The sequence below is a fragment of the Ambystoma mexicanum genome, chromosome 8, assembly GCF_040938575.1.
Source record: "Ambystoma mexicanum isolate Mex_15411 chromosome 8, UKY_AmexF1_1, whole genome shotgun sequence".
In the NCBI taxonomy this organism is placed as follows: domain Eukaryota; kingdom Metazoa; phylum Chordata; class Amphibia; order Caudata; family Ambystomatidae; genus Ambystoma; species Ambystoma mexicanum.
The window spans coordinates 1,431,587,189-1,431,602,227 of record NC_090929.1 but is presented as its reverse complement, the minus strand read 5'-3'; the positions used below and the strand labels follow the sequence as shown (position 1 = coordinate 1,431,602,227).

Sequence of the window (15,039 nt, the reverse complement as noted above, 5' to 3'; positions counted from 1 at the left end):
GATACATACCTGGAACTTCTTCCAAGGCTATTTAAACCCCACCCGAACAGCCACACGTGCTTCGCGTTGTTCTGCATCTAGCAGCTGGACGCTCACCGTGTCTGCTCCTGCATCCTGACTTCTGCCACGCCTGCCAGCATCCTGGAACACCTGCAAAGGAAGAGAAGAAGAGAACAAAAGAAGGAAAAGTCCTTACCTGCTAAAACCGCATCCCGGAGACATCTCGCCGACAATCCTGAAAAGGAAGACTTATTTAAAAGCTCATCGCGTCGATCGCTGCAGCGCCGCATTCCACTCACCTTTACAGGGCGCCTCCATGTTCAGCAGCGATCATCCGGATTCGCAGTCACGCCCCAGCGCCTAGGGAGAAAAAAGACCATAACAAAAGGTGAGAGAGAAGGGAATAAGGAAAGCTAAATCTCCATGTTAAGACTTACCTGTTGATTCATTCCCTCTCCATTTCGGGTCCGCGCCGCATCCTGGCATTTCCGGACCCCGGCCCCTAAGGGGAAAAAGAGACATCAGCGTTAATGAGCGAATGAAAAGACATTACCAAAAAACGCTCATTAAAGACTTACCTGATTTCTACAAGGATCGGGTCGGTGCCTGTTCCCCGGCATTCCGTACCCCGGCCCCTATGGGGAAAAAAGACACTAGCATTAGTACATTAATGCATGGACACAAGGGGAACCTCTTATCAAAAAAAAAAACTACCTGGAAGCCAAGCAAGTTTGGTTCTCACCAATCCGAAAATCCAGTGAAGTAACTGGATACCAACGCGCCCCTGCATCAGAAGCAGGATGGAGAGCTCGTCCTTCCAGACCCTAAGAAGGATACTTCTGCGAGCCAGACAAGCCAGATTTGGGGGCCCGGTCCAGTCCGTCTTCCGAACCCTGCGCATCACCTTAGAAGAGGTCACAGCAGCGCGAACCAGGCCAGCGCCTCCGTGGGAGTCAGGTGAGCGTTACACTGGTCTTCTTCCACGCCAATGCCGTGGCTTAAGACTTCGATCAGCTCCTCTTCAGAGGTTAAGGCCGAATCCACGACGACCTCCTGCCCCCCCTTTTTCTTCTCGGTCAGAGGTTTCACGGGGGTCCTGTCGATGGGCTTGAAAGAGGACTCCCTCCGCGGTTGCAGGGAGACTGAGCCCAGAAGTCACCTCCACTGGTGTAGCCTCCACAGGCTGAGCCAGGGCCGCCGCGACTGTCTCGATAGAGGCCTTGGCAGGGTGGATCAAGGCTTTCACCACCTTAGGTGCGCTCACCGCCTTCTCCTTGGGGGGAGGGTCACCACCTCGCTCCCCCTCCGATGGGGCCTTCGAGCTCGACCGGGGTCTCTCCAGGAGCTCAGCCGGATGCTCAGCCTTCCTCTTACCCGAGCCAGAGCGTTGGCTCGTGGTTGATGGCACCGGGGAGGATGCGCCCTGCCTGGCAGCCATAGAGCCCGACCGTTCGGCGCTCCCGGTGCCAGCGGATTCGCGGTACTTGGCCTTCTGTTGGACCCCCGTCGCCGGGGCGCCCTCAAAGGTCTTAGAAGACCGCTCGGACTTCTTCTCGCCCGACGGGCTTTTACCTTCCAGCCAGTTGGCGAGACGCATATGGCGGTCCTTCATGGTCCGCTCTGACATATTGCCGCAAAACGCACAGTCCTTCTCCACGTGCGTCTTGTCCTCATGCAGGCAGTAGAGGTAAAGGGAGTGTTCGTCCTCCTTAAAGACATTCTGAAGCTGGCAACCAGGGCAGACCCTGAACAGCTTTCAGGGCGTCGAGCTTCCCTTCTCCTGGGCCATGATCGAGATGGGCCTGAGAAACTTCTGGAGTCCTCCAAAAGCGTGGCTCGACGAAATCTTCACCCTTGAGCGGTGTAGAGGAATCCGACACGGGTCCCCGTTGATCGGATAAAGAAACGGAGCTTGAGGCTCTTTTGACCGAAAAAAGAGAATTTTCCTATGAAAAAGCGCGAAAACGCACTACAGCTCGAGAGCAATAGCACGAGGATCCCAACACATGAACATGTGGTAAAAATCTGAAGATGGCAGCCAGAGGGGGGCTTAGGGAGATGGCAGTAATTGGCTGTGGTCAGTATGACGCAGAGATCAGCGATTGGTTACTACTACGAAAGACAGATCAGAAACGAAACTGATACTGATTTTTCTTTACCGAGGATTCCCAGCCCGACGACGGGGAATATTCATGAGCATGTGAATCCATGCCAGACCCCATGCAGGAGAAAGAGGACTTCCCGTATGATAAAGTCTCTGCCACTCTACGGGCCTGGCGCACATACTTGCAGCAAAGTACTAAGGTACATCCATATAAGAAATGGCTCCCTTTATGGAGATTCCCTCGGTTGGGCCCCACCTGGAACACTGCACTGGCGACACACTGGGGAGGGCTAGGCTACAGAGCACTCGCTGACTTGTTCCCATAAGAGTAATTCATTACACCACAATTATGGCGCGGGGAGCACACCGGCTTGGGGCTAGAACTACTGCAATACTACAGGTTGCGAGCGGCAGCACACTCGCTGTGGCCTCAGTTTCCCATCCGAGCCTGCAGAAACTGAAGAGGTGATGTACATAGCTAACTCCTATGGCGCCCACAAAATAATAAACGCTATACAAAATGCTATTGAATAGACAACCTGATTCCACTTCAAAAAGGCACGCATTAGTTGGTCTGACAACCTGAGGGTGGATCTATCCAACACCCAATGGAAGCGCATGTGTACACATAATAAACTGGTCTCTTTGAACTTCAGGTTCCGATGTATACTGCTCAACATACTGTACTACACCCCCCAAAAGTTCAGCAACATCCACCTTTGTCCTAGATGTCGGTCTAACACGGCTGACCATATGCACATGTTTTGGTCTTGCGTTCAACTGGTACCCTTCTGGGACAATGTATTACAAACTCTCTCCGACATAGTGGACGTCCCTCTTGAATGCTCCCCTTTGAGAGCTGTCTTTGGTGTGTGGAACAATATCCCAAACAAGGAAAAGCATGCATTTCTAAGTATGGGCTTTATGATCACTAAGAGATGTCTCTACAGAGATGGAAACACACCTCTGCGCTTAAAACTTTGGACAGCCACACTGACCTGGGCCCAGGGCTGCGAGGGACAGTATGTGAACTCACTACCCCATAAATCCCAAGAATATATGGCCTGCGTTTCAGGAATACCTGTCTAACCTTCCCCATTGAATGTAACTATGCAACCGATGTAAGACAACACCAGAAATCAGAATTCCTGTGAGTAAATTGTTATGTACATATGCTGGATGCCCCGCGGCTGAAACCTATTGTAAAGTATTCCGCCGGTCTTCCTATTTGTGAAAAATGTCAGGCTTATCGATACAGCTGGTCTGTTTGGCAACTCTTAATTCAATGAGAAAAATAGGGTTATTCTTCCATGTTAATTTAATGGATCTGAACAATGGGTGGGGGGTAGTGGGCACCTATACCCCCTAGTAGTTAATTTCTTATGGTCGCAGTTCACTGGATTGACGGTAAGCCAAAAAACAACCCGTCAAAAACAATGTAAAATACAAGAACAAAAGATCCAGGACTCTGCGCCCGATTTTATGAGCCCTTAAGTTAATGACACGTGTTTCGGCCTTCCTCTGCCTTTCTCAAATCAGGGCTGTTGCACATCACAAAGTAATACACAATAAATGAAAAAGAAAGTGCCCCTCCTCAATGGGAGTCACTTTTCAAGTGTACTTGAGTTATTGGTGAGGTACCTTGATCAAAAATGTAATAATGCTCCTGTCATCCCTGTTGGCTTGCCCCGGGACATTAAGTGACCCCCATTGAGGAGGGGCACTTTCTTTTTCATTTATTGTGCATTACTTTGTGATATACAACAGCCTTGATTTGAGAAAGGCTGAGGAAGGCCGAAACACGTGTCATTAACTTAAGGGCTAATCATTAAAACGTGTATTCATAAAATCGGGCGCAGAGTCCTGGTTCTTTTCTTCTTGTATTTTACATTGTCTTCCTATTTGCTTTGAACACCACATGTAACCCGCTGTACTCGGACATATTTGCCAATAGAAAAAAGTTGCAAAAAAAAATAAAAAATAGGGTGCAACTCTTTCTCCGTCTGGTTGTAGTGGACCATGAGTGAGAAAGGGATAAAAACATGCTATTTTTGTTACGCTCACCTGGTTCCCACATGGGCGTCGATCGGACCCGGACAGCTGCGGTCTCCACCAACGTGATGCGTAGTGAAGAGATGACAGTCTGGACTGGCCAGCCTAATCTTGTCTGCTGGACTCGTAGAAGTATTATCCTGCAAGTGGAGAAAGGGATTAAGCCACCCGTGGACTTTAGTGATGACCCCTCCAACTGTTCTCGTTCTCCCCACTAATCACCTCCAATATCCCCTCTCGTAACCTCACCTTATGTTTTTAAATGATGAGCTCTCCATCCGGCATGGCATCCAGGGGCGCGTAGATACCAGTTACTTCACTGGTTTGAAGGTACTGGAGGAGTTCCGGAGGAATAGTGACTCCAGTGTCTATAAAGTTCAAAGAGTTCAATATGTCCGATGTTCAATCTTGTTCCATTCCCTCGTTAGGTTGCAGCAGGGTCCAAAAGAATATTGCCTGGAGGCAGCTGATGGCGTTCAGGTACAAGTCTGTATTACCAAACACTGTCCGGTAAAAGTTGCATGAGTTTAACTTGCTGTTTTCTCTCCCTTTATAGGTGCGGCATAGAAAGATGCTGCAAATTAAAGGATATTACCTCCGGTGGTAAAGCAGGTAAGCCTATGGTGGCAAAGAGATTGTCTTTGTCAGTTTTCTCAGCTTACCTTGTTATTCCTTTTGTTTTCCCCCAGGTGCTGGGTTTCGACGAAGAAAATGATGGAGGCAGCACCGAGTTGAAAGATGCGGTGGACTGGTGAGTATAACGCAGCGCTGCTGCTGCCGAAGCGACGCGTGCTGAAATAATGTCCTTTCCAGGCTCAGAGATGTGCTGGGTCCGGAATCAGGTAAGGAATCAAATTATGTCCGTGATCTAACCTCTTCTCCTTTCTTTTCCTTTTGTCTAGGAGCTCTGGATTCGAGGTGGGCGTGGCAGAAGACTGGATGCTGACTTGCAGACAGTGAGCGTTACGCTGCTGGATGCAGAACACCACGAAGCATGAGCTGCTGTTCGGGCGTGGTTTAAATAGCCTGCAAAGTAGTCCCAGGTAAGAAGTTCCCCAGAACCACACCCGAGTAAAAAATAGTCCCTGTAATAAAATCGTCCCATCCAGGCCTCAGCCGGGGCTGTTGGGGTTTTGATGAGTATCTGGATGCCTGCTCCCGGGGCTGATGGACTCGATCCGGATGCCCGGGGGTAGGCATCATGACAGCTTTTATCATAGACTTGTATGAAAGCCTGTGTACATGGGACAAAGTGCGTGAGGAGAGACATCTGGCTCTATATATTTCCTAAGGCAACAGCACCCTCTAGCAGTGACAAAACGCAAAGAGGGCAGTCTCTACTGTGCATGACCGCATCGGACAAACATGCAACTGGCCTTTTATGATTTATGTTAATGTTAAATGATATTTGTACCGCGCACTATCACCACTGGAGTGGTCCCCTAGCGCTATGATTAAATGTTAATATCTGGTGCATCAAAAAATAAGAAACCAGGGGGCGCTGTTGAGCAGCCAACGAAAATGGCTGCTTAGCTCGAGAGCTCCGTCGCAGTCCACCGGAATCCTCCTCGCATCGGTGCTTATCCGCACTCGCAACTGCAGCAATTGCTGCGATCTGAAAGCAGGAGCCGTCCTCGACACCCACCCGAAATCCCGGGCTGAATCGGACCCTGGGAGCCGCGCGGGCCCCGCCGGAGTGGGTTCTCTCCCACGGCCTTGCCGCGGCCGCTGCGACCTCCGGCTCGCGTGGCGTCCCGGCGCCCGTCACCTGTGCGCCGCCTTCCGCGCCCATCCGAGGCCTCCCCTGCCGCCGGGACTGATTGCCGAGGCTCCCGTGGACCGTTCCCTGGCTGGGGCTGGCGCGACTGGTCTGCCTGTGCGCAGCGCTCGGGGGCCTCCTGCCCCCCCCACACGGACACCGCCTCCCGGCCTGATCCCTTGGACCCTGCGGGCTTCGCCCCTGCCGGCTGCGGCCTTGTGTGCTCCGCGGCGGGAGCCGCCGGCAACACCGTCCGGGGGGCGCCTTGAGGGACGCAGCCCGCCCCCCCCGAAATCACCGAGACCACGCCACTAGATGGCCGCTGATCCGGACCTGATCCCCTGACGTCTCCTGGGAGGCGGCGGTCTCGCCCACCTACGGGCAGGAAGGTGGGTGCTTGGCGCTACGCGGGGGGCCCCCCCTCTCCGCCCCCTCGGGTGCGGACCCCGTACCATCGGCCTAAGTCGCCCGGAGGGCTGTCCACACACGGGCTGGGACCTCTGCGGCCCCCCCCTACCTCACCTTGCTGCTAGAACTGGGCCCACTCCTTTGCCCTAGCCACACACTTCACTACGAGCCACCGCTCCCGGGATCCGACAGCCGGCTGGCTAACCTCACGGCGGCACCGGAGTGCACAGGATCCCACTCATTTGCTGCCGCCGCTCAAGACCACGCCACCTTCCCACCACCATATCCCGCTTTCTCTGCCCAGTCTCCGACTCTACGACTCCTCCACCCTGCTACCCCTGACCAGCTGCCACCCCCCACGTGTCGCCCCATCCTTGACTCGACCTTGGCCATGTCCAGCAGAGCACGGGGTGCTAATAAAGTGGGCGCTATGGACAAGTTTGCCAAAGCGGCGCCCAGGGCAGACCTGGCGTCCTCCTCTGCGGCACAGGAAGATAGCGCGCCCCCCCTGCACCCCCCACACCCGGATCTGACCACCTTGATGGAGTCCATGGCGAAAAACTTTGCATCCTTCCACGAAAAGCTGGACGACATCAATGCTAGTGTGGCCTCCCTACGGACTAAGGTGGACCAACATGGGACCAGGATAACTGAAACGGAGCAGAGGATAGGGGCCAGCGAGGACCATATTCATACTCTCCAAAACACAGTCACTGAGCTCGTCCACGACATGAAACAGGTCAAAGCCAAGAATGATGACTTAGAATCTAGATCCCGGCGGAACAACATACGCATTGTGGGGGTCCCAGAGTCTGCACTTAAAGGGCGCATGGAGGTGGCGGTCGAGCAGCTAATTAAAGATCTCCTTGGCGATCCGGAGTTTTCACCATTCTTTACAATCGAGAGAGCGCACCGCTCTCTGGCGCCCCGGCCTAAGCCTGGCGACTTCCCCAGACCGATCATCGCAAAGCTACTGAGCTACAAAGACAGAGACCATATACTCCGTTTGGCCAGAGAGAAGGGGGAGCTAAGATTTGAATCACAAATTGTCAGGATCTTTCCAGACTTTTCGGTAGGGGTGCAAATGGAGAGGCGCCGATTTGGCGGGGTGAAGAGGATGCTCAGAGACAGGAAAATTGAATACTCTATGCTTTTCCCTGCCCGCATGAAATTCATCCACCGCAACAAGAGCTACTTCTTCACGGTCCCTGATGAAGCGGTTAAGTTTATAGAAGCACAGATTCCACTGCCACAACCCCCGGAGGAACCAATTGGCGAGGACTGAGACTATCATCCCTGTGCTCATGGGTGAACCTCTTGTGCCCTGGCTACTGAGGTCTGCCCATCTGTGGATTGGTGCTGGCCCTCTCCTGACTTCCCTCTGGCCGGCCTGCCCCGGCCCATGGCCCTGGGTCTAACATTGCATCTCCTCCGGGGGATGCCTGCTCACATCTTGGATCCCCGGCCCCTCCGTCCTTGCAATCTCGAACAACACGGTTTATCCTCCTGCTTGTAACCCCCGCCGCACTGGTGGGGAAAAACTGTAAACTGTAACGATGCTTTATTATGCAATGATCGCACAAAGGTGGTCTAGACGGCAGCAGCAGCCCCCACTGCAGCTGCAATGCCGCTTAAGGCGAGAGTTATGTTATCGAGCCCCTGTTGGGCTATGTTTTTGGTGCTGCCGAGTTGGGGATGGCACGCAGGTTGCTTTGTGGGCGGGGGTCGAGGCACTGCTAGTTGTTACTGGGCGGTGAGGGTGGGGGGTTGGACAGTTGGGGTTTACTTTATTCAAAATGGCAGGATGGTCTTGACGGACGCGGCAGGGTGGTGGGTCTACTTCACTCTGGCGCCCCTGGTGGGTGTGGCAGTCAGTTCCCGCATTTGGGATGTCCCGTAACCCCCTGCTATGGCCATCAGAGTGCTGACCTGGAATGTACGGGGTCTGACCAACTTTACTAAGTCTCGTAGGATAACGGCGTACGCACAGAGACACGGGATCAAAGTGCTCCTATTGCAGGAAACTCACGCTCAGAAACTCCTGTCATCGAACCTCGCACAGACCTGGGGTCCAAACAGATTCTACACTCAGTATTCCACCCAGTCCAGGGGGGTACTCACTCTTATACACAAGGCTGTTGCGTTTACACTTCACACATCCCACATCGACCCAGAAGGTAGATATGTAATTCTGCACTGCACCTTGGCCGGGGACGAATGCCTGCTCGTGAACTCGTATGCCCCCAATATTGACTCCCCGGAGTTTATAGACACCATATCTGCCATTCTCATGAAATATATCGATATCTCTATCATATGGGGCGGAGACATGAACCTCATACTTGATGCGACCTTGGACAGGACGGCCACTGCCCGTAGACCCATGTCTCGCGCGGCTAAACGGCTTCAAACTCATATGGGCTCCCTCAACTTGATCGATGCCTGGAGGACACTCCACCCCCGAGAGAGGGACTACACCTTTTACTCTACGGTACACGACAGTTCCTCAAGGATAGATCTATTCCTCCTGTCGGGTGACCGCATGGGCAGGGTTTCGGATGTCAGGATCCTTCCGCGCACGCTCTCCGATCACTCCCCAGTGCTCCTACAGATCCAACTTGGTAGAGCCCCTGAAGCCCGCCCTGCATGGCGCTTCAAGCCCGACGCCCTGTCAGATATAGTCTTTAAGGCTGAGATTCTGGCGGACATAGCCTTGTTTTTCGAAAACAACAACGCCTGCGACACGCCCGAGGGGACCAGGTGGGAGGCATTCAAAGTTTATATTAGAGGTATGTGCATTTCCAGGGAGGCAGGGGTCCTCAAGGCCATAAGGCAGGCGCTGAGGGACTCTGAAACTAAGCTTAAAAACCTAGAAAGAGATTACGCCTCTACTCCAGCGCCTGCAACCCTAGCGAAGATTAGAACGGAGCTGGAACGGTTTGAGACGCACGCCCTGAGTGAGGTGAGATACCATGCTCGCCCCATTGCGGCCCGAAAGTATGGAGAGGGGGACAGGCCGGGCAGGACCCTTGCTAAACTGGTGCGATCAGAGGGAGGTAGGACCCGGATTGATAGTGTTATCGACGAAAGGGGCGTGAGACACTGGTCGGACCAAGCTATCCTCGACACTTTTACTGGCTTTTACGCCAACCTATACGGTCCCCAACCGACACACTCATCCCAGGACTTAGATGACCTACTGGAATCTATTCCTATGACCCTGATCTCCCAAAACACCAAAGAACTCCTCGACGCCCCGTTCTCCCTAGAGGAGATAGTTCGGGCAATCTCAGATCTTCCGAAGGGCAAGGCCCCGGGTCCCGATGGGCTCACAGCTGAGTTCTACCAAGAGCATGTTGCCATACTAGCGCCCATACTCCACGGGGTCTGGACGGAAGCACTACGTACACTCATCCTTCCTCCCTCCCTAAGAGAGGCATTGATCACTGTCCTCCCCAAGCCCGGGAAACCCCCAGACGAATGTAGCTCCTATAGGCCCCTGTCGCTTATTAACACTGACACGAAGATTTTTGCCAAAATAATTGCCAACAGGTTTCTCCCGTCCATGCCCCACCTGGTCCATGCCGACCAAAGCGGATTTGTCCCTGGGCGCTCCACGGCACTCAACATCCGGCGCCTCTTTAATGTCCTGTCCAGAATTGATCCAAATGCCGACGCAGTGGCAGTCACACTAGATGCCCAAAAGGCATTCGACATGGTCTCATGGCAATACCTATGGGCTGTGCTGGAGAAAATGGGGATAGGCCCGAACATGATCTCCTACATAAAGTTGCTATACACAAGGCCATCGGCGAGGGTCCTCATCAACTCCGTCCCCTCCTCCCCCTTCGAACTACACAGAGGCACACGCCAGGGCTGCCCGTTCTCCCCCATCCTCTTTGCGCTGTCCATCGAACCCATGGCTGATCACGTTAGGAACCGCCACACCCGGAAGGGCGTACGCTTGCAGGACTCACCAGAAATCATCTCACTATATGCGGACGACGTACTCCTCTATGTCAGACAGCCCTCCATACACCTTGACCCTATCATTCGCGACATAACCAAAATAGGAACGTACTCGGGCTTTACTATAAATTACTCCAAATCTGAAATCTTCCCCCTAACTAAAACAACTCAGCAACCGTCCTGTGAGTTCCCCCTGCGCTGGTCCCCGGGCGGAATTAAATATCTAGGAGTGCAAGTGTCATTAGCTAAAACATCCCTGTTGGCAGACAATTACGCAGCCACAGCTCAGCTCATCGAATCCAAGCTGCTTAAATGGCGCAACCTGCCACTATCCCTGGCGGGCAGACTTTCCCTAATCAAAATGATCGCGGTACCCAAGCTCCTCTACATATTCGCCAACGTGCCGGTATGGCCAGGCAAGCAGTACTTCAAGAACCTCCACACAGCGTTTGCCCAATTTCTATGGCACTCCGGAGCAGTCCGCAAGAAGTGGCTACACATGGCCCTCCCTTACGAAAGAGGGGGCTTCACTGCCCCCGATTTGACTCTATACTGGAATGCTGCACAGGCCCAACATGCCACCCACTGGTACACTCACCCAAATCCGCCCCCACACGTCAAATTAGAGAAAATGGCTGGCGATGGCACCCACGCCATGACCTTACTATTACACTATACATACCGTACTGATGCCCCATCGGACCCAGTGGCCACTACGATTAGGGCTTGGAACAATATCCTCCCTTCCACTCGGGAGCAGCGTCCGTATTACAAGTGGCTCCCCCTATGGCGGTTCCCTGGCCTTCCTCCGACACATGATCGCCTTCTCTCTCGGCGGTGGGAGGACCTGGGATATCGGGCCCTAACAGATCTCTACCACGATGGCACATTTATTACTCCCCAAACATGGCGCTCAGGACACCCCGGCTCAGCACTGGACCTGTTGCAGTACTACAGGTTGAGAGCAGCGGTACGGGAGATGTGGCCCTCCTTCCCTGATGAGCCTCCTGACTCCCCTGAACTCCAATATATAGCTAACTCCTCAGGCTGTAGGGGTATAATCTCCTCCCTGTACAAAATGCAGCTGGACAGACTGGGCAACACGACCCCAGACTCACGCCGAGCATGGGCGGAGGAACTGAACACAGAGATCACCGACGCAGTCTGGAGCAAAATGTGTGCACACACGCGCAAAGTCTCACTCAATGCCAGGTTCCGCTGCATGCAATACAAACTTCTCAACAGACTCTACTACACGCCACATAGAGTGGCAAAATTCGCATCCAACCCCACACACACATGCCCGAGATGCAGAGCTCCCGAGGCAGACCACGGTCATATGTTCTGGTCCTGCGCTGCGCTCGACACATTTTGGGGTGAGGTCACAGAAGCGCTATCGGAGATAATTGGCTCCCCAATTGAGTCGACCCCACTAGCCTTGCTGTTCGGTATTTGGACTGGGGAGGACGAGAGGAAAAAGTCGAAATTCTTAAATGTGGGTGCTATTGTTGCCAAAAAATGTATACTGCAATGCTGGAAGCGCCATAACCCCCCATCCTTCAACATGTGGCTGAGGGCCCTCACGTGGGTACAAACGTGTGAAGAGGAGTACATTGGATCCCTGCCCACCCCCTCCCGCCCCGGGAATGTCTGGTCAGAATTTTGCAGCTATTTAAATAATAAGGATGGGGTTGAATGGTCCTCCACCCCCTCACCTGCCCAACCGGACTAAAAATGAGGTATGCCCCGCCCGAGCTACCCCACAATATCCCCCCTGCTCTTATGTACTGTTGATTCTATCTGTTTTGCAATGCATTTATGTGCTGTCATGATGCTCGCTTACATGTATGCTATCCATGCTGTACCTGTTTTGACTTCCTGCCAATAAACAAAAGTTCAAAAAAAAAAAAAAAATAAGAAACCATATATTTGAACTGCGATAAGAGATTGAGGAATATTTACAATAATTAATCCTTCAATATAATTCTTTAACAACGCATATGACATTGATAGTTGGAACTACAGCCAACATTGTGTATTTTCAGCTGGGAAGCAATAGTAAATGTCAAATGTAAAACACTGGAAGAAGCCCTAAAAGCACAGTCTGATAATTCTCTGGGAAGACAGGGCTATGAATGCTACAAGGTTGAAGCGACTGCTAGCTAATTTCAGCATTAATTTCAGGTTGTTAGACAGCTCTGTGTTGGACAAGTATCAAGACCAAATACCTTTATTTTTTTCATCATCTTCGTCCCCTTCGTCTCGGATGATCAATCGGCCATCTGATGTGATCTGGAAATTATGCTTCACCTTTGTGTTTTGGTTCACATTGGGCTTTGTAGCTGAACAGAGAAATTAAGACAGACAACATAAGTCAATTGGCCTTTCAAATGGTCTGTTAATTGCTTATACAGCGACAAGAGGGCATATCATTAGCACATCTATTTGGTCTCTTGCCCAAAGCAGCTAAAGAGTGAACATCTATTAACTTACCTGAAAGGTTTAGCTGACCACATTTCAACTGCAAGTCCCCTTACTCAAACCTACCCTCCTGTCTTAGCCCACATGACTGTTTCAACAGGCTCATTTAGAAGTTTAGGTAGCATTAAGGTGATTTTGGTAGACCCCCCTGTTAAGGTATGTCCAACAGCTAATAAGGTAGGGGCGAACACTTGCCAATAACAACGCCTAAACCCCGCTGTGGAAGAGTGGCAGAGCAGGTATGTTTAACCCTGGAAGACGGTGATGGCTAATTAATGCAAAGGTACAATTAGTCCACACATTATCTACAGAAAATACACCACTCTGTTATATTGAAAAATACACGTGTTATACATACATTTATTTTGATTTATTTCATTGTTTAAAGAGCAGACCCAGCTCGAGAGCAGCACTAGGTGTGGGTAGCCATTGTTTGGGCTGGCATCTTTTCAGAAGTGCAGTACTATAACTTGCAGGTTGTGCATCCAATGGGATTGTTCCTTGGTCAGGTGTGGTTGAAATTGAAAAAATGCCATATTAGAGATTTACAAAATTGGATATACCGGGCTAGAGTTCCAGAAGGTGGAGCGTGACAAGAGAAGGATTTGTTTGTAGGTCGTTCCTCTACAGAGGAATTGTGGTTCGAGCCGATTGGTTGATTTCCTTTGCAACAAGCGTATGCCACCAGATATGTGGCGCTTAGCTACAAGGTACACTGGTGTGCTACTTGCGACTGCTTTGTAGATGATGCATGTAGACTTCACCATCATACTGGCATGGAGAGAACGCCAGCGTATTTTGCATAGGATGGGGAGATGCAGTCAAATTTCCACACACTTGTTATAAGGTGCACTGCGGGGTGTGGACTGCTTTTGGAGGAGGCAATTTAGCAGAAAGTCCCTTCAGGAGGGCATTTCCACATATCAATGTGCAAGACCAAAACGGCATACACTGCGGTCCGGAGGCAGGATGACAGTTTTGATTTTGCAAAGGGTGGAGATTTGGAGCCAGGATGTTAGGGCCTTCTTACCAATGTATTTCTGGAATGGCAAACTGCTGTCGTCTGTAAAGCCTAAGGATTTTTCTCAATCTGAGGGTTAGGGATAAAATCCTTCTAGGCTTATAAAATTGAACCATTGTTGGATGAGTTGTTTAGCAGGAGGACCAATGAGGACAAATTTGGTCTTGGAGACGTAAAGTTTGAGGTTGGCAGTCAACATCCAGGACTGGATTATGGCTAGCAAACAGTAAAAGGTAAATCAAGACACTCCACACCCCTATACTAAAATGTGGTTCCCAAATCCAAGGATACACATGTGACAAGGGGGGACTGGGGGTGGAGGGGGGGGGGGGGGGGTACTTGGGTAGAAAAAGGTAACGCGACATAACATTTAACACATTTAGGGACTGAAAAAAAACCAGTACATTGTCATAATAGACCTGACCCACTCCTGCGTTACATTGTAAGTCCACTATCTGCTGATAGGCACACAACATATATGTGTTATTAGGATGGAATAAATTACTTACCTGTAACTCCTGTTCTTCAGCATTGGTATCTTTCATAGATTCACATTTCCGCAAACTGCTGAAAACCTGGCTCTTCCCCTAAAACCAGCCGGTACCAAAACTAACCAAACAGACTAACAGCATCTCTTTGACACCAATCCAACAAACTACCTGATGCGATAAATTGACAGCTAATAACCCCGAATATAAACTAGGACAAACAGAATGAAACGAGTAAGGAATAAATCACGGGGCAACAGTAAAGAGATTTAAACTGCCAAAATGGACATAATCCATGAGGAGCGAACAAACAGATGAAGAACAGATGACTATATAGATCGGGTGACTATGTAGATCGGGTGACTATGTAGATCAGATGAGTGTATAAAATGGATGAATATGTTAAGCGGATGAGTGTGCAGAGTACGTAGAACAGATGAATGTACAGAACGGATGAGCGTAAACCTGAAGAGTACGTAGAGCAGACGAGTACGGAAGTGCGGAGAGTGTGTGTCTCGCTGGAGCAGATGAATGTACAGACCTGACGAGTGTACAGAACAGATGAATATATAGAACAGGATTACTGCGTATTAGCGAATGACTTTGTAGAAGGGGCGCGTGCATAAAACAGGTGAATGCATAGTGCGTGTGAGGGCATAAAACAACGAGTGCCTAGAGGGAACAGACGTGCTGCGTAGAGTGGACGAGTTGCGTAGAGCGCATGAGTATGTAGAACGAGTGAGTAGAATGCATGCAG

The 15,039-nt window shown here is 51.1% G+C and overlaps 1 protein-coding gene across 1 annotated transcript in view; it reads right to left on the bottom strand.

The window, feature by feature from the left end:
• The window catches only part of RRP12 (ribosomal RNA processing 12 homolog), a 1,372,062-nt gene that overhangs the window by 290,557 nt on the left and 1,066,466 nt on the right, over positions 1-15,039 (bottom strand). Inside the window, exon 29 of the mRNA XM_069611582.1 lies at positions 12,521-12,634. Within this exon, the coding sequence (XP_069467683.1) occupies positions 12,521-12,634 (114 nt within the window). The remainder of the gene's footprint in view (positions 1-12,520; positions 12,635-15,039) is intronic.